Genomic DNA, 16,084 nt, shown 5'->3' with positions numbered 1-16,084 from the left:
GAGGAAGGCACAACATCCAACTGGAACCAGAAAAGACATCTCTAGGGGGGCTGGACCGCACTTGGCACAAAGTGTATAGGCGCCCTTTGATTCAGGCACTCAATACAACTTCCTCCGTTCAAAAGGAGAGGGAGGTTTGAGGTCCCTGTTTTGACTCCTCGCAATATGTAGAGCGGGTCCTGTCTAAGAGTCTCTGACAGTCTGGCATAAAAGGAGCACTTGTGTCTCCACAGCGCGTGTAGAGGGCAGAAAGAAAATGGACTGAACAGCACGACACAGGATTGCCTAGAGCAGGGCTAAAACTCAAGCATAATCTAATAGCAAAATTATCAGGGCTATAGTACTAAAACGTATTCCTATCGGCAATCTCGTGTGGAAGGAACAACCAGCCCTCCTGGTTCAAGTCCCCCAAAATCCAGCCATGTAGCAGCGATGGCAACAGGAGGAAGGAGCAGAATTTCAGCAAGGGGAGCCTGTGGAGGACCACAGCTCTGGAAGTTAATTGAGACAAAGCTGCCACACTTTTCTTGGACATGAATTTGAGTGGGAGGTGTTTGTTACTGCCAATACATTTTTCCTCATACACAGTTCTTCCACATGAGGTTGAACCGTTAAGCGTTGACAGTGCATCTGTTAAGATTGGCTCTAGAAAGCAAACGTTCTTGAAAATAGAGAAACATGCTGTGCTTGCCCTTCATCTTCCCAGCCATCCAGCTCCCAGTACCGTGAAGAAAAGCCATGTGGGGCAGCCCACATGCACAGGGATGGCTCAAGAGCGGCCGTGTTTAAAGTAACTCCTCTGCGTGAAGGGTGCAGCAGGCTGAGGAACAAGAAGTTCCCAAGGATGGCAAGACTCGGCAAAAGGCTGGCACGACAACGTCAGGCTTGTTTCTGCTGACAATATGAAGTTTCAAGGAAAGGTCCTGCAGGAGATCTGGGAGAAGGGCTCTTCCCAATATTTCAAATTCCTCTCCCACTTTGTGTTTTCTTTTTGCAGCTTCATTTCTGTCCTACCTCCCGTGGCAGCTACCCTGGGCTTCGGGCAAACAGTGAGTCTGCTTCTTCAGAAAGATCCTGTGCCCAGCACATAGCACTGGGATCACCACGGACTACCAGCACTGGAAGAAGACATCCTTGCAAACAGAGGAAGATGACCTTCCTCCAAGGTCACAAAATCTTTTCTTCAGAGGAAGGAGAAAGAAGAAAAAAAAATATTAAAGGCCAATGCAGCCTCCTTACTTGACTCCCTTTAATTAGTAACCATCTGGTTTTGAGAAGAGCTGTCAACCGATGTAGAGCATTTGGCAAGCTTCCTCAGCTGCTGCTCTCCTAACTTCAGTTCTTCTTGGAAATGCTTTAAGCCCCGAGATGCCTAAAGGAAATGAAAAGAAAAGCAAAAGAGAGAGGGCAGGAGGGAAGCAGAAGACCAAGGATGCAGTATAACCGAGTGGACAGAGTGAGGCGCTCCCCAGTTCCACTTCCAGGTCGGGGAGCAAACTAAACACTGCTGGCCATCCGATAGCTGGGAAAGCTCCCATCCGGCCAGCCACGCAGGAGGAGCTGCAATACCTCAAGAACCATATTTCAAACAAGCCGGTACAAATCCCTCTACATTTTCCAGAAGTCGGGCTGCTCAGTTCAGCACCCTGGCCAAATTCCAGCTTAGGCAGGGACTTTCTATCTTCCTAAATTCCCTCCCTTCCTTTAATTTCTTCTTTGTCCCACCCAACCACTACGTGACAGCACTGTGTGTCTGCAGCTACGTGTGCTGCTCCAGCACAGCGTTCATCCACCAGGACAGATACAGACAATCCTACAAACCAAATTCATTGTGCCCTGTGGACGAGAGCTGCGATGCTCTTCCTCGAGTTTTGCCTGATGCCGTAACTCTGCTCAAATGAAGGGGTGCTATTCTTCACCAAGAAACCTGCAGGTGCAAAGGCAAAGGCAGCATCTCCCCTCACTTGCGGGGAGGCCGGCAGGCTGACGGTTCTGCCCTGCACACTCCCAGGCTGACCTGCTCTGGCAGCCCCAGGAGCTTGAGTCTCAAGCACAAGCCCTTTTGCTCTTTCAAGGGAAGCCGCCACACCGGCAGTGAAGCTGGGCGGCAGGAGCCCGGCTGCAGCATTTTTGTGAGCACTGCCTGCCTCATTAACATTCAGCACATGGCTCGAGCAGCTTTTAGATTACTCCTTCCTGACTCTGGGACCTCGTGCATGAGTCGGAGGCTTGCACATTTGCTTCCCCTGATCCCCGCGAGCCCCCAACACATGGCAAACTACATTTTGAACAGTTCCCTTAATTTGTGAGCGCAGACAACCACCTTCTCACTTTTGGGAAGAAGCAGAGTCATCCTCTACTCCCCCAAACAGCATCATGCGCACAGGGACCACTGCCCTCCTTTCTCACAAGCGCGTTCTGATTTTGCAGTACCCTCTTGTAAGCAGGTACAGACTCCCCTACACTCTCTCCCCCCCTACTCATTTCCACCCCGGCTCCCATACGGTGCTGCAGTTCCCATAAAGAACATGTAGAAGCCAGCTCCCTTTCTCTTCTCCAGACCCACAGTAACGGGGTACAGGCACAGCTGAAGGAGCAGAGGATCCCCACATTAAATACATTAATGCCCCGCTACAAACAGGGCAGATATGGTTTCCCAATGCATTTCTGCAGATCCGTCCTATGTGGCAAAGGAGTCCGAGATCCAAACCTATGAGATCCTCCCGTTAAACCTGCCCTAACGTTCACCAGCCTGTCAGAGTAGCAGAGCTGTAACCTCGTTGACTCCTGACCTGTGAGTAAAAACCAAGCATTAAATTCCTTATTAGAGCATCTGAAATCACCAGGGACCTGCACCTGATTAGTGTTCTCGCACACATCCAGAGGAGCAGACGAGCAGGTTCCAGCTGCCCTGATCCACACAGAACTACGAGAGATTCTCACTTTCTGCCTCAGGAGCTGCAAGAGACTGGGGCTTGGCTGGGATGCCCACCATCGACGGGGCAGTGGGAGCTCAGGAACTCTCTCACATCCACTTCTTTTAAGAGAATGAGTGTGCTGGTCTGACACTCTTGGGACTGAAAATCCCCATGCAGGGACCAGGGAGGCAACCAGGCAGGTGAAACACATGTGGGTCATCAGGCCTAGACCATCTTCCTGTTAGCCTCGACAGGGCCAAAGGACCGAAAGCCAATGGCTGTGGACACTGTTCCTCTTTTTGGCTTCCCAAGCCCGGCTGGGAAAAACAAAGCTTTTCCTTTACACTATACACTCCGCTCCAAGCCACAGGAACCTCTGCGCAATACCTCCATCTTCCACACTTCTGCAAAGCCTTTCTTCCTTATCTATTAGTATTATGCAAAGTGTCCAACTGCCAATGCCAATGAGACTTCAGGCAGAAATCCACCTATTTCTCCCATCCAGCTCTTAATTAATATGTGGACTTTAATTACATTACCCATTTTCAGGACAAAATATGTCTCTCTCCTCCACCTGCCCTTCCCTGAGATCATTACAAGAGCTCTAATAATAATCATCATCATCATCCGTCTACCCTGAGAGCGAGGCAGGGGGCACCTGCTCCACCTTCCCAAGCTACCCCATCCCACCTAGCCCCCGGTCACTCAGTCCTCAGAAAGCTGCGTGCCCTGGTCCTGTTCCAAAGGACAGGGGTGGAAGCGCCACTAACAGGTTGGCACGACATATTGCCAGGGCTGCATGGTGCCCACAGGCTTTGGCTGCAGCAAAAGACATTGCAATTCAAGGATGGACACGGAAACAAAGGCAAACTGGGGAGGTATTAGGGATTCTTTTCCTTTTCAAAGGTAAGGATGGGCCACCCTCCTGCTGAAGAAGCGCTATCCTCACTATTTATACGAGGCGCAGCAAACACTGCTAGGAAGCTTTGCAGTAGCACTCAACTGGTTCACAGACCAATCCAGTAAAAAAAAAAAAAAAAAAAAAAGTGAAAACTTTCTAACAAACCTCCCCATCCTCCTTGATCCAGCCACTAGAAAAGCCTTCATAAATCACAAAGCATCCATTTCCTAGGAGAAAGTGAAAACTAAGAAATTCTTCCCTATCCAGCCAGATGGGAGCAGGCAAGAAGCTGATACACTTTACTCAAGCACAGACCTTGGTGCAGACAGGCTTTCATGAAGCTCAGGCATTTGTCTGAAGGTAGCTCAAACTGCTACCACTCTCCTCACAAGTCTGGGAACATCACCCAGATGCTCTCTATCACGGCGGGGAGACCGAGTCCTGCACAATGTCGGCCTTGGATTTGCAAACTCAGAATCAGTTCTCAGACTGACTGTTTTATCTGAATGTTCAAAATTCACCAGTCAGCCGGTGGCTTTGCCTGCTTACAGAGGTCCGGGAAATGAGATTTTCCTTACTTGTTACTTTACACTTTGACTTTCAGTGCTCCCCGAAGACTTAGTCTCAAGCCCTCCTGGCAGCAAACAGTAAGGAAATACCAAACCGCATATCAGGCTATGCAATGTTTGCTTTAGCGAGCTGCCCACCTCTTCCATTGCCGAGTTCTGAAGAATTAGCAATACTTCACAGAGCAGACATGACATCAGGCTCTTGGGACAGAGACAATAACATAAGGGCAGCATCAAGGCCATTGCAACACAAAGGAGATATACAAAGGACTAAAAGTATGGCCCATACAGAGTCTTCAAGGCGAGGGCTGCGCGATCCAAACATAAAGCTAGGTGCATCACGTGTAACTTGGGCAGAAAGAAGAGCTGGCAGCAGAGCTCCACGTGCGGGCAGCAAGCAAGCCACGAGCACAGACGGCGCCTCTGCCGCTCGCAGAAACCTGCATCCCTCCCCACAGTCCAACAATGTAAGAAAACAAAGTAATTGCCCAAGCAAGAGAGTGTTGATAAGCGCAGCAGAAGGGAGACGATGTCCCTTTAAATGTGACTAAAGTGTTGTCAATGGATCTGCCATGGTAGAGGAGTTAATCCCCCCCCAGCCCCTCTCAGCCACTGTGATGGGATAATTAGATGCGAGGGCTCAGCGCAGATGATGCTCCAGTTGCTTAGCAACTAATGGTTTCCATGGAAATGGCAAAGCACAGCCTTTGGAGCAGTAAGTGAGCAGTGCAGCAGGGCAGGGAAAGATGCCTTAAACTCCTGCACTGATCCTCTCCTCCAGAATCACTCAAAGGCCTTGAGGTATTAGGGGAGCGAGAAGGGGGTGCCTTAAAGATACAACATCCCTGTTTCAAGCAGCAGTAAAAAGAAAAGGGTTTTTCTAGGCTAAACTTCCAGTGCCGTGGTCCTCCTGATCTCGGTCACCCTCCACGAGCAGGGTGAGGGAGGCTGGATCACGCAGGGTGGTCTTACGCAAAGGCTCGTGCCCTGATACATGGGTCATCCTGCTATAAACAGCTGAATGCGATTCCAGCATCTATTTTTGCACCCAGGGGCTGAGAGGTGAACACACGCACGCTAATGTGTTTAGGTTTTCAGCACTGTCCCATAAGATGCCGTGTACAGGCATCCAGCCTAGCCCTGAACCAGCAGGCAAGAGGTTTCCTCTCGATTCTGCAGCTCCACAGCACATACAAAAGTGACGCTGGCTATAAAACACAAAGAGTCTCACCAGAGTAACAGAGACCAGATTTATTAACCTTAGCCCAAGTCTGTCATCTGGTGCTTCTTTCAACATGACCAATTCCCACTACTTTATTACCGCTGCTGCCTGCACTGAGTCAGCATCCCGCTGTTTCCCAGCATCGCACATCGCAGCCATGACCCACATCTCTCCTCACTAAATACCGCACGTGCTGGCAGTGCAGCTGCACTGCTGCAAGCTGCAACCCTGTCATCTCGTAAGCCAGGCTGAGACAAGCTCTGTTTGTGTTTTGATAAGAGAGCTCTGGGACACTTAGGTGGGGCTGTTCAGTACCAGGTGGTCTTCATTCCCCGTGCATGACGCAGGGACAGCCTGCATCGCTGCCAGCTTGCAAACGGCATCCTTAGCCGTGAAAGCTTTGCAACGGTCTCAAGCCCTGATGGCACAGAAGAGGGTATGGAAACTCACACCACGAAGAGAAACCTGGCTCTCCTACCCTCCCCTGCATTCAGACCTGCTCTCATGACAACCAGCGCCCCTTGCAGAGACAGCAGCACATGTGCTCGCTGCTTTTCTTTTCCCTTTCCCATCTGGGAGGAGACTGGCAGCACATGCTCCACTTTGCCGTGTGCCATCTCTTCTTGGCAGAAAGCATGTAAAATGGAGAATAGGGCAGACCCCGCCTCAGGCAGCGGCTGAGCCAGGAGGTGGCATGTACTGCTGGCGAGGAGCAGCCAGACTGGGCTCTGGGACCCTCCGTGCGTCGGTCAAAGTCACCGACTCCGTGATGCTCTGCGGCTCCTTCCTCCCCTCACCACACGTGTTACTTTGCTCTCCCTGCAAACCTTGGTGAAGCCAGCTGTGACATCCAAGAGGGATGAAGCATCCCATCTGCCAGCCTGTGCCAACAGCTAATTTAGCTGCAAGCATGGTCTCCTCCCTGGAGCCCTGTCCCGATACACCTGGCGCTTCAGGAAGGTACCAGAGCAGAGTCGCCAAAAAAGTTGCGGAGCATTTCAGGCTCTGTCCCCTATGGCTTTCAAAGGGGGAAATCAAAAGGAAGCGCCGCGCTTTGTTCCACGGGGGAGTGGCACGAAAGGTGAGCGGCAGCGAGCCCAGCAGAACCGGTCGCTTCAATCGTCCGCCAGCTCACGTTTGAAGTGGTTTTAAAAATCAGGGAGGCGGGGCAGAGACCTTAGTTCAGCTCTTTTACTGCAACTTCACAGAATTTGAGGATGTGGGGGGTAGAGGCTGCCTTTCCCCCACCAGAAAAATAGCATATCTGTTCAGAGAGAATAGAATACAGCTAATAAAAAAGGCCGCGATACTCATCAAGTACCTCTGTTGTGTCCTCACGTCCTGAGGAGGCTATGAACAGCTACGACGGCAGCAGCATCTACCTACAGCACTGACAGAGGCCCAGCCAGGCACCCGCAGGATTAACCGGGCACCCTGAAACAGCCCCTGGTCCGGTGCCAATGCAGCGACCGACTCTCACCAGTCCACAGCCTCCCCTCTCCCTCTGCCCGCCCATACTTTCCCCACTGCCTCTCCAGAACAGAAAGGTCTGGTTTTTACCCCGGCCCACGCAAATCCCGGGAGCTCTTTCTATGTTATAGTCACAGCACCAGTCACTTGCTGCAGTGCGGGGAATCGAAGCAGCGCCAACACAGTGGGAACGGCACGGTGCGAGGACAAGCCAGGTGCCTACCGCACACCCCATACCAGGAAGATGGCGAAAAGTACCAATTACTTATTGGAAATTGATCTCTGTTCTACCACAGAAATATATATATATATATAAAAAAAGAAGACAGCTGATTGGCATGACCAGTATTCACAAGCAGAGTCCCCCCAAGCCCGCTGAGCTTGCTTCTAGACAAACACCATCAGCTGGGCAAAGCCAAGACAAGAGGCGATGCCCTCCTGTCACCACAGACAAGTGGATGTCACTCCATACAAATTCAAAGCTTTCAGGGGCTGTGGAATACAAGAGCCATTCGAGACAGACTTGAATAAAAACTCTAAGTCAGAAGCCGAGTTCTAGAGCTCCCCTATCTTCAGGGGAGAGAGTGAGCTTGAATGCAACATCTTTCAGAAATAGGAGGAAATCTAGTTTTTCTCTGGCTTGCTGAGGAGACCCTGTGGAGCACGTTCACATGCACACATGAAGCCATAAGCCGAAGACATCTATGAACACCTCACACGCACACACACAGAATCACAGAATCACAGAATTATCAGAGTTGGAAGGGACCTCTAGAGATCATCTAGTCCAACTCCCCTGCTAAAGCAGGATTGCCTAGAGCACATTACTCAGGACTGCATCCAGGCGGGTCTTGAAAATCTCCAGGGAAGGGGACTCCACAACCTCCCTGGGCAGCCTGTTCCAGTGCTCTGTCACCCGAACCGTAAAGAACTGTTTCCGTGTATTTGAACGGAACTTCCTGTGTTCTAACTTGTGCCCATTGCCCCTCGTCCTGTCACTTGGAACCAATGAAAAGAGCCTGGCTCCATCCTTCTTCAACCCACCCCTTAGATACTTGTATGCCACACGTCTGTCACCCTGAGAAGCAATTGAGCACACTTGCAGTTACGCCTCAAATTTGAAATGTCTTTTTTCTCTTGATTTGCAAACAAGTCTTAACCTAAAACACCAGGAGATGGGAACCAGCAAGGAAAGAGAAATGCACTTGACCCCCAGTCCCAACCCGCATCCTTACAGAGCTTCCCTGGAGTTCTTGTGGCTACGAAGCCTGTGGGAGTAGGCGAGACCGGTTTTCAGTAAAACTATCCAATCAATTGGCTTCCATGCAGATAACACTCACCTGAAAAGAGCTGGCTTTGGAGATTCCAGATAGCCTGAGCAAACACACCTCCAGCTTGTTGCTCCTCTACATTGTCAGCTCCGTTCATGATGCACATGGAGACACTGGCTGCTTTGATGTTCTGCACGTGTCAGCAGGTTCTCCTCTGACTTCTCTTTCACCTTCCAAAGCTAGAGGGGGACCAAAAATGAGATATCTTCAGGAGACAAGTGAGCTGCTGGCTAAACTGCAGGGCATAAGGAATCGGCAGCCTTGGACAAATTGGCTCTATCAGTGTGACGAAGGTCCCTCTCCACTGGGAAGGCAGGAGTGGCACGACAGAGCTCAGGAGTCACGATGCTTTCATCCAGAACACACAGTACGCAAACCCACAGCATTGGTACTCAGCAACAGAATGGCCAAAGGCAAAATTAAGGCCTTTTAGCCTTTTCCTAGACTTAAGGGAAAGGTCTGTGGTTGCAACCATATATATTTAAAACATTCTCAGGCTTTAATCTGGAAACCAACACTTCTGCTCCCAGTTTTGCCAGCTTCGTTGCACGGGCTGGGCAGTGCACAGAGCTCGTTTCCCTGCTTCACCCATTTGTCTGATAGCAGCGCCTCAAACCTCTACCAGTAAGAGGTAAACATTATCACATGGGGGAATGCTCTCCATCCCTGCAGCAGAGGCAGGAAATATTAGCAGCCTCTTTTCACATCTTTCTTTTGGGGATGGTCTAAGTACAACTGTTCAGGGCTTCTCTGGGGGAGCACCATGTTATATCATGTTTTACCCTATCCTCCCCTCCTCTCGTGTCACTTACCAGTTCCACAGACGGGCGCAGCCTTCCCCACGGATGCAGAAACCTGGGGGAAGACGGGAGAAGAGAACCTTTAATCAGCTGCAGGCAGGTGCCGCCAGCAGCCCGGGAAGGTCTGCAGCTGTTTCTCATCCCCTTCATTGCTCTGCGGCAGCTTTGCCCGGATGGTCCCCACCTGATCCTGGGGGGTGGCACCAGCTCTGAACCAGCCCCAGATGAATTCTGTCCCTCCCTGCAAACCACCATCTCCCATGGCCTTTTGTGGCTGAGCCACACGCTCTGGTTGTCCTCTGCCCGGCTTCTCTTCCCAAGACAGCTTCTGCGAAGCGGCACAGAGAACGGTGCCCTTCCCAGGGACAAGTGCATCCCCAAATATTCTGCTCTTTCTTTTTTTTTTTTTCCTCACATAGGTGCCCCATGCGTTGCCCCGCTTGCTTTTCCAAAGCTGCGCCTGGCTGAAGCACAAGCAGGTCAAGATGCTTCATCCCCACGCAGGGTCTGGCTGTCGCAGGGCTGCTTTCACCCCCCCAAAATACTTACGCGGTTCTAAGATCGTTAACATAGCTGCATCCAGTCTAGAGCTCTTGTGCGAGTTTATTGTTGACGTACCAAAGGTTATGTGGGTAGGTGAGGCATCAGTTGAGGGTGCACGTGGATAATCGCGGGCTTAATGAATTACTATGCCTCAGCTGATGCACACCCCACTGTGCAAGAGTTTCGCTCCAGACAGAGAGGGGAAAGCAACTTCGTGGTGCGACAGGTCGAGTGATACGTGGTAAATTATTAAACTATAGTAGCTGGATTGTTTGCAACACATCTCAAGTCAAATACCAGGCTCCAGTTTCAGGAAGGGGAAAAGAGTTTGATTGGGGCGTGCTCTGACTTCTTTGAGGAAAGCAGTCAAGGAGCAGGTCCTGCTCGCACCCGAGGAACTTGGTGGGGAGCACATCATCTCCGCTGACGAATGAACTTTGTCACACAAGGGTGGTAAAAGCTATGCGACTATAGTCTTCCTCATCCAGCAAAGGCCAAGCCGTACTGGCTTGATAGTTGTGAAATGCCCAACAGGTACATACGGTACAAACTATTGCACCTCCTTTTAGTCAAGAGGCAAAACTGAGCATGCCAGGTCCTTCTGTGCCCTTTCACAGTTACCTTTTCAAGAAGAGCTTGGTTTGGTGTTCAACTGACTTTTTAAACAGCCTGTCTCAAAAGATACAAAGGGTGAGGACAGCAAATGGTGAAGGAACATTTGCCCAAAGCACCGCAGAGCCAGCCTGCACTGGGGAACAGCATCTTACCCTTCTCCTTCATCACACAGAAAAAGACCCATGCAACTTGAAGCCAAACCTTTGGCGCAAAGCGCATGGAATTCACTTTAAAGCCGAGATTCTCCAAAGATCCCCTCAGTGTCTTGCCGGGGCTGACCTCAAGCAGTTTCCAGTCTGGAAACCCACCGCGTCCAGGCAAGCAGGGTGAGGGAGCTCCCCGGTCCCTGCAAACGCAGCCTGAACGCTCTGCGCATCCCGTGGAGATCCGTCCTGCTTATAGAGACATTCAGGTTCTCAGACCAGGGGAGTCCACTGCAGAGCATAGGTAACACCACGATTTTATCAGAAGCAGAAAAAAGTAAGAAGTTAGCCTAACAAACACAGGAATGGCTCATTTATTAAGGCTATGGCAAAGTAAATGGGCAGAAAACCGAGCCTCTGTGGTGACACCTACCTGATTCTCAATCAGCTTGCTGATTCCACCAGTGTGGACCATTTACTCACTGGAAGGGGCTTTAATAGGTATTTAGAAGTGTGAAGCAGAGACCAGCCTTTCACCCACCTGTGTGATACCTTTTTTAAAAAAATTAATAATTAAATCAAGTCTCTTGGCACACAGAGCACTTTGAGCTCGTAGGATTCTTTGTGCCGCCCTCACAGATCCCGCTGTGCTCAGCAATCGGAGATTGCTTTGCCATACAAAGAAAATGTACTTGAGTTTTCAAAACAAGTCATTTTGGGACAGCCTGCATTTAAAAAACGGCCTGGAGGACTGCGATATGGCAGAGGCGCTCAAACTCACCGTCACCACTGAAGGATTTCCACAAGGTAAGGGCCTCAGGGGGATTGATGGGTTTGGCTTCCCTTTAAATAGATTCCCATCTCTAAAACTCAGGTGAAAATTGTAGAATCTGGTAAATAGTAAGTTCCAGTCTAGAACTAATGTGGTCAGATCAAATTAGAAGTGCCTGCAATTACGTATGAAGTATGTATGCAGCTTACAGAGGACGAGGCTAACGCAAAATGGCTGACCGCAGTGTCTCTGGGCTCCTCACCTCCACCAGCGCCCGCGCAGACCCTGTGCCGTTGCACGCCGCAGTGGCACGCTGAGCCCCCGGCACACGGGTGCTCCCCGCTAGGTGCCAGGGGCAAGTTTGGGACCTGGTCCTACCTACGGAGGCTGGCGGTGTTTCAAGTAATGGCCTGGGAAACGGGCTTTTCTTTCGCCAGCCAGATCATCTGTGTCCAGACTGGAATTTTGCTAAGCTTACTTAGGAAAAGTTGAAGCCCATCTTCTCAAGGACAAGGATATAATTACATAGCTGTGCCTGCAGACACACTTCCCTCCAAACGCAACCTTTTGGGTAGATAAACTTGGGAAAGGAGAACTGAAGGGAGTAATTCACACTCTTCTGGCTTTGCGGGGGAAAGAGAAAGTACAATTCCAGAGCTGAGCACTGTTGTTTGGGCTGGCCATGGCAGTGCGAGAACACACAGATGTGCACGCTGTATGCAAACCAGGAAATAAAACACTATGTAGAGGGATGAGAAGGCAACTGAGGACCTTCGCCTTGGGAGTTGCATTGCGTTAGAGCTTCCCCAGGCTGCCGCTGGACAGCAGAGTCTGGAAGCGATCGTCAGGTAGAATGGGCAGGGTGACATTTCTCCTTCTCCTTAGAAGCTGGCATTCAGCCCTGTCTGTGGATGTGGGTAAACCCCAGCCTGGCCTGCCCCATCCCCAGGAGCCCCAGCATAGACCCGGCTGGATCCAACAGCCCGGTGGCCTTGGCCGCTGGTGCCACAGAAACCTCCTCTCCGAACGCATCCTGGGAAGACTCCGACCCGGACTGCTCCAAGGAGAACGTGCTGTCAGCCTCCAGCAAGGCTGGGAAGGTATAAAAAAGGGAACCGCGTGGGCAGTCTGAAGCATCAGATGCGCTTAACGATCCTGCAGGAACAAACAAGCTGGCTCCGCAGCTCCGCAAGCGGTTGCCTCCTGTTTGAGCAGGGGTCAGTCAATGCATGGAGCCCATCTGACCAACAGCTGAGAGTACAAAGTGCAAGGCAGGAGGCTGAAATTTAGTCTATAAGCTTTCTGTACACACTCGACCAGGCCCACCCTCCCCTCGAACAAAGCAGCTTATCCCTGTCCCTTGTTCCACTCAGGGTTAATATATCCATGTCCTTTTTCTCCTTCCTCTCCTCAGCTTACTGAGGATGAAGACGCTTCGCGTGTGGACACCCCAGTTCCTCAGAAGATGCTGGAAACTCCCGAGCTCCAGCTGATGCCGATGCCTCGGAAATCTGCAGTGCTCAGACCTCAGGAGCCCCAGGCAGACGAGCACCGAAATCAAGGGAGACTGGCCCTGTCCCCCCCTTAATTACTGCGTCCTCATCACCCTCGCCCTGGGCAACAGCACAAGTGGCAGTCTGACTGTACAGCAGATCTACCAGTTCACCCAGTACCCACTCCTCTCCCAGCTCCTAGCGCAGAATGAGGGGAAGAGGGACGACGAGGGGTACAGGAGTCTCTGATCTTCTACCAGGGAGCAGGGATGTGGCAGCCAGGACTTGCGTTCTGCTCTTGGCTCCACCTTTGGCTCAAGATGCCGCTGAGAAAACTGCTTCCCCTCTTTGTCAACACCCTAACCCAGGAGTCTCGAGAGATGGCGTTTTAGTTTTGTCTTATCCTCCTTAGAAAAACACACGGTGCTGAGCTGCGCCAGCCATCCTTACACCACAGGGATCAGGGAGAACCCTCTCCTCCTTCCCTTGCTCGGACACGATGTATTCTGTTATTTATCACAGCCTCTAATTGCTTGAGCTCAGGACAAATCTTTTCTCTCTGCGGGCTGCACTTCCCATTTTTCCAAACGGCCCCGGAGGGCTGGAAAAGCACGATCCGACACAACCTGTGCTTCAGCAGCTGCTTTGAGAAAGCCATGGGCTTCGTGTGCGGTGAGGGAAACCGCAAGTCCTGCCTGTGGAAACTGACTCCAGAAGGGCGCAGGAGGTTTCAGGAGGAAGCACAGGCTCTGCCCAAAGAGGCCCTCAACTTGGTGTGCCAAAGCATGAGCGAACCGGGTACGTTTCAGAGGGCAGGAGCCTGTCAAAATGCAGAGCAAGTCAGACTGTACATGATTCCCATGGTGGGAGGGGAACAGGTGGGCACCCAAGCCAGTACGCGGTCACCAGCATGGCAAGACACTAGGTCTAGCAGGTACTATCAGAGACTCAGAGATCCCTGTAGTGATACCCCCACAAGCAGGGCTTGGTCACCTGACTGGCCGAGAACCCTTCTTTAATGAAACCAACACAGCAAGAGAAACAAACCAGGCTACATCAAACCACAGAGCCTCCACCTCCATCTGGCGCTGCTCAGCAGTACAATACCTATCAGCTTAACATGGATAAGAACCGAGGCTGTAGCATCAGTACCCCGGCAGTCGTTACGCTCCAAGTAACTGTCACAACTTCCTCTCTCTGTACCTTTTGCAGGTGTCATGAGATCTCTGTTTGGCCTATGATTCCTCCTGGCTCCCTGCTTCTGAAACACATACCGTGTCTTTTCAAACCAAGCTTGTTTTCTCGGGCGCTGCCGCAGGTAGCTTCCCAAGAACCGTGTGGGGAAATTATGAGCATCGCGACATAAGAGCTCAAATTTAGGAGGGGGAGAGGAGAAAGATGACCAATCTCGTTTCCTTCAATAAGGCAAGTTTTTGCTACAGCTGCACACATCTGAAGTTGAAGAGGCATTTTGACATGTGGCGCCCGCTATGACTTTAACACAAAGTTCTCCACCCGAGCTGTTGCCTCATGCAATGTTCTTGCAGTGTAGAGGATTCAGCTGCAGGTGGAGGTTGATCTGTTCCCTAACAAAGGGTCCGGCCCACCGGTCAGAGGCTGAGCAGAGAAGGCTGAGTGAGAGGAGCCCCTGCCATACACGTGTTTTTCCAAGCTGTTCCGTTTGCCTGCCCAGCTGTAAGACCAGCCGGCAAGGATCCACATAACTGCTGGGCTGGCTGCTTTGCAAGATGCTTGGAATCTCTGCAGCGCTCACTCGGCAAAAATCTGCGAGCATTGCAGAGTGCAAGGAGGGAGAGTTATCTTGGGGAGGCAAGGATGCAACAAAGGAAAAAACCAACCAGTCAGGGGTTGCTGTTGACTTACTTGCTTCTCCAGCAAGAGGCAGGAAAATCGGGTCCCCAGGCCAGAACACAGGCAGGTAGCAGGTGACTAGTGTTCAAGAAGAGTCGGTTTGTCATACCTTCTTCCTGGCTGCTGCGGCAGTTGCGTGAGTAGCAGCACGATGGGTCCAGTTACGTCCATTACCAGTCCCATGTGCGGCAGGAGCCAGGGTGCCCTGTCGACAGGGGACAAACAGCACACATAGCCATGAGGCAAGCTCTGGAGTCCACTGCTGGGTTGTATCCTAGACCTGGCCCACAGGGCGAGGACGCCAGGGGAAAGCCCATCCCAATGAGCTAGGCAGGGTAGGTAGGCTGGCTGCACCCTGGGGACCAGCTCCTTTCACACATCAGTGTAAAAGAACAGGCGTGTTAAAAGTGAATCAATCCCTAGGCTCAGGTCTAACCACAGGCACTTGGATCGGGTGGGTCTGGGCACTAACATCACCTGAGCCACGGCAGAAGTCAGAGGGAGGGAGACAGATGGCTGTCAGCTCCACGCAGGGCAGCACAGGCTGTCTGTCTGCCTGTCTGAGCAGGAACTGATCTACAGCCATTGGTCTTGGAAGGCCTGGCTGCACTGGATGGCAGCGCTGAGATAACTTCACGCTGCAGTTCTGATGCTCTCCTTCAATCACAGCAGACCATGAGCACCCTCTGCTCTTACTAAATGAAAAAAAACAACCAACCAACCAAACAAACAAACAAAAAAACCAAACACAAAAAAAACACTTAAGGTTTTGGTAGAGCTGTGGATGGACAGGAAAACAAAGGCATCAGACCAAATGTACCAGACAGACTGTCTGAAAAGCCACGTAGGTAGGAGATCAGTGCATTTCAGGGATGTATGACATGCCTCCAGAGCGTTCATAATAATCACAGAATTATAGAATGGTTTAGGTTGGAAGGGACCTTAAAGACCATCTCATTCCAGCCCTCTGCCATGGGCAAGGACACCTCACCCCAGCCCAGGTTGCCCCAAGCCCCATCCAACCTGGCCTTGAACACCTCCAGGGATGGAGCAGCCACAGCTCCTCTGGGCAACCTGGGCCAGGGGCTCACCACCCTCACAGCCAAGAATTTCTTCCCAATATCTCATCTCAATCTCCCCTCTTTCAGTGTCAAACCGGTCCCCCTCGTCCCATCGCTCCCCTCGCTGGTCGAGTCCCCCCCCAACTTTCCTGGAGCCCCTTTAGGCACTGGAAGGGGCTCCGAGGCCTCCCCGGAGCCTTCTCTTCTCCAGGCTGACCCCCCCACCTCTCCCAGCCTGTCCTCCCAGCAGAGGGGCTCCAGCCCTCACAGCATCTCCGGGGCCTCCTCTGGCCCCGTTCCACCAGCTCTGTGTCCTTCTGCTGTGGGGACCCCCTGAGCTGGAGGCAGCACTGCAGGGGGTCTCCCCAGAGCAG

The 16,084-nt window shown here is 51.6% G+C and overlaps 1 protein-coding gene and 1 long non-coding RNA gene across 2 annotated transcripts; one reads left to right on the top strand and one right to left on the bottom strand.

The window, feature by feature from the left end:
- Positions 1-1,243: 1,243 nt before the first annotated feature.
- LOC309680291 lies at positions 1,244-14,723 on the bottom strand. The gene is made up of 4 exons (XR_014269920.1): positions 14,662-14,723; positions 9,224-9,266; positions 8,421-8,590; positions 1,244-1,372 (listed from the first exon to the last, which is right to left on the bottom strand). It is a non-coding gene; the product is annotated as an uncharacterized lncRNA (long non-coding RNA).
- Positions 11,199-14,476, top strand: FOXR1 (forkhead box R1; the record flags this gene model as incomplete). Its single annotated transcript, XM_082493890.1, has 6 exons — positions 11,199-11,319; positions 11,556-11,616; positions 12,234-12,384; positions 12,802-12,953; positions 13,316-13,655; positions 14,471-14,476. The coding sequence occupies 6 exons, from the start codon at positions 11,199-11,201 to the stop codon at positions 14,474-14,476; spliced, it is 831 nt and encodes a 276-aa protein (XP_082350016.1).
- Positions 14,724-16,084: the final 1,361 nt, after the last annotated feature.

Source organism: Vanellus vanellus (assembly GCF_965231255.1).
Source record: "Vanellus vanellus genome assembly, chromosome: 21".
Taxonomy (NCBI): Eukaryota; Metazoa; Chordata; class Aves; order Charadriiformes; family Charadriidae; genus Vanellus; species Vanellus vanellus.
Note: the sequence above shows the minus strand (reverse complement) of the source record. Positions and strands in the feature narration are given on the sequence as shown.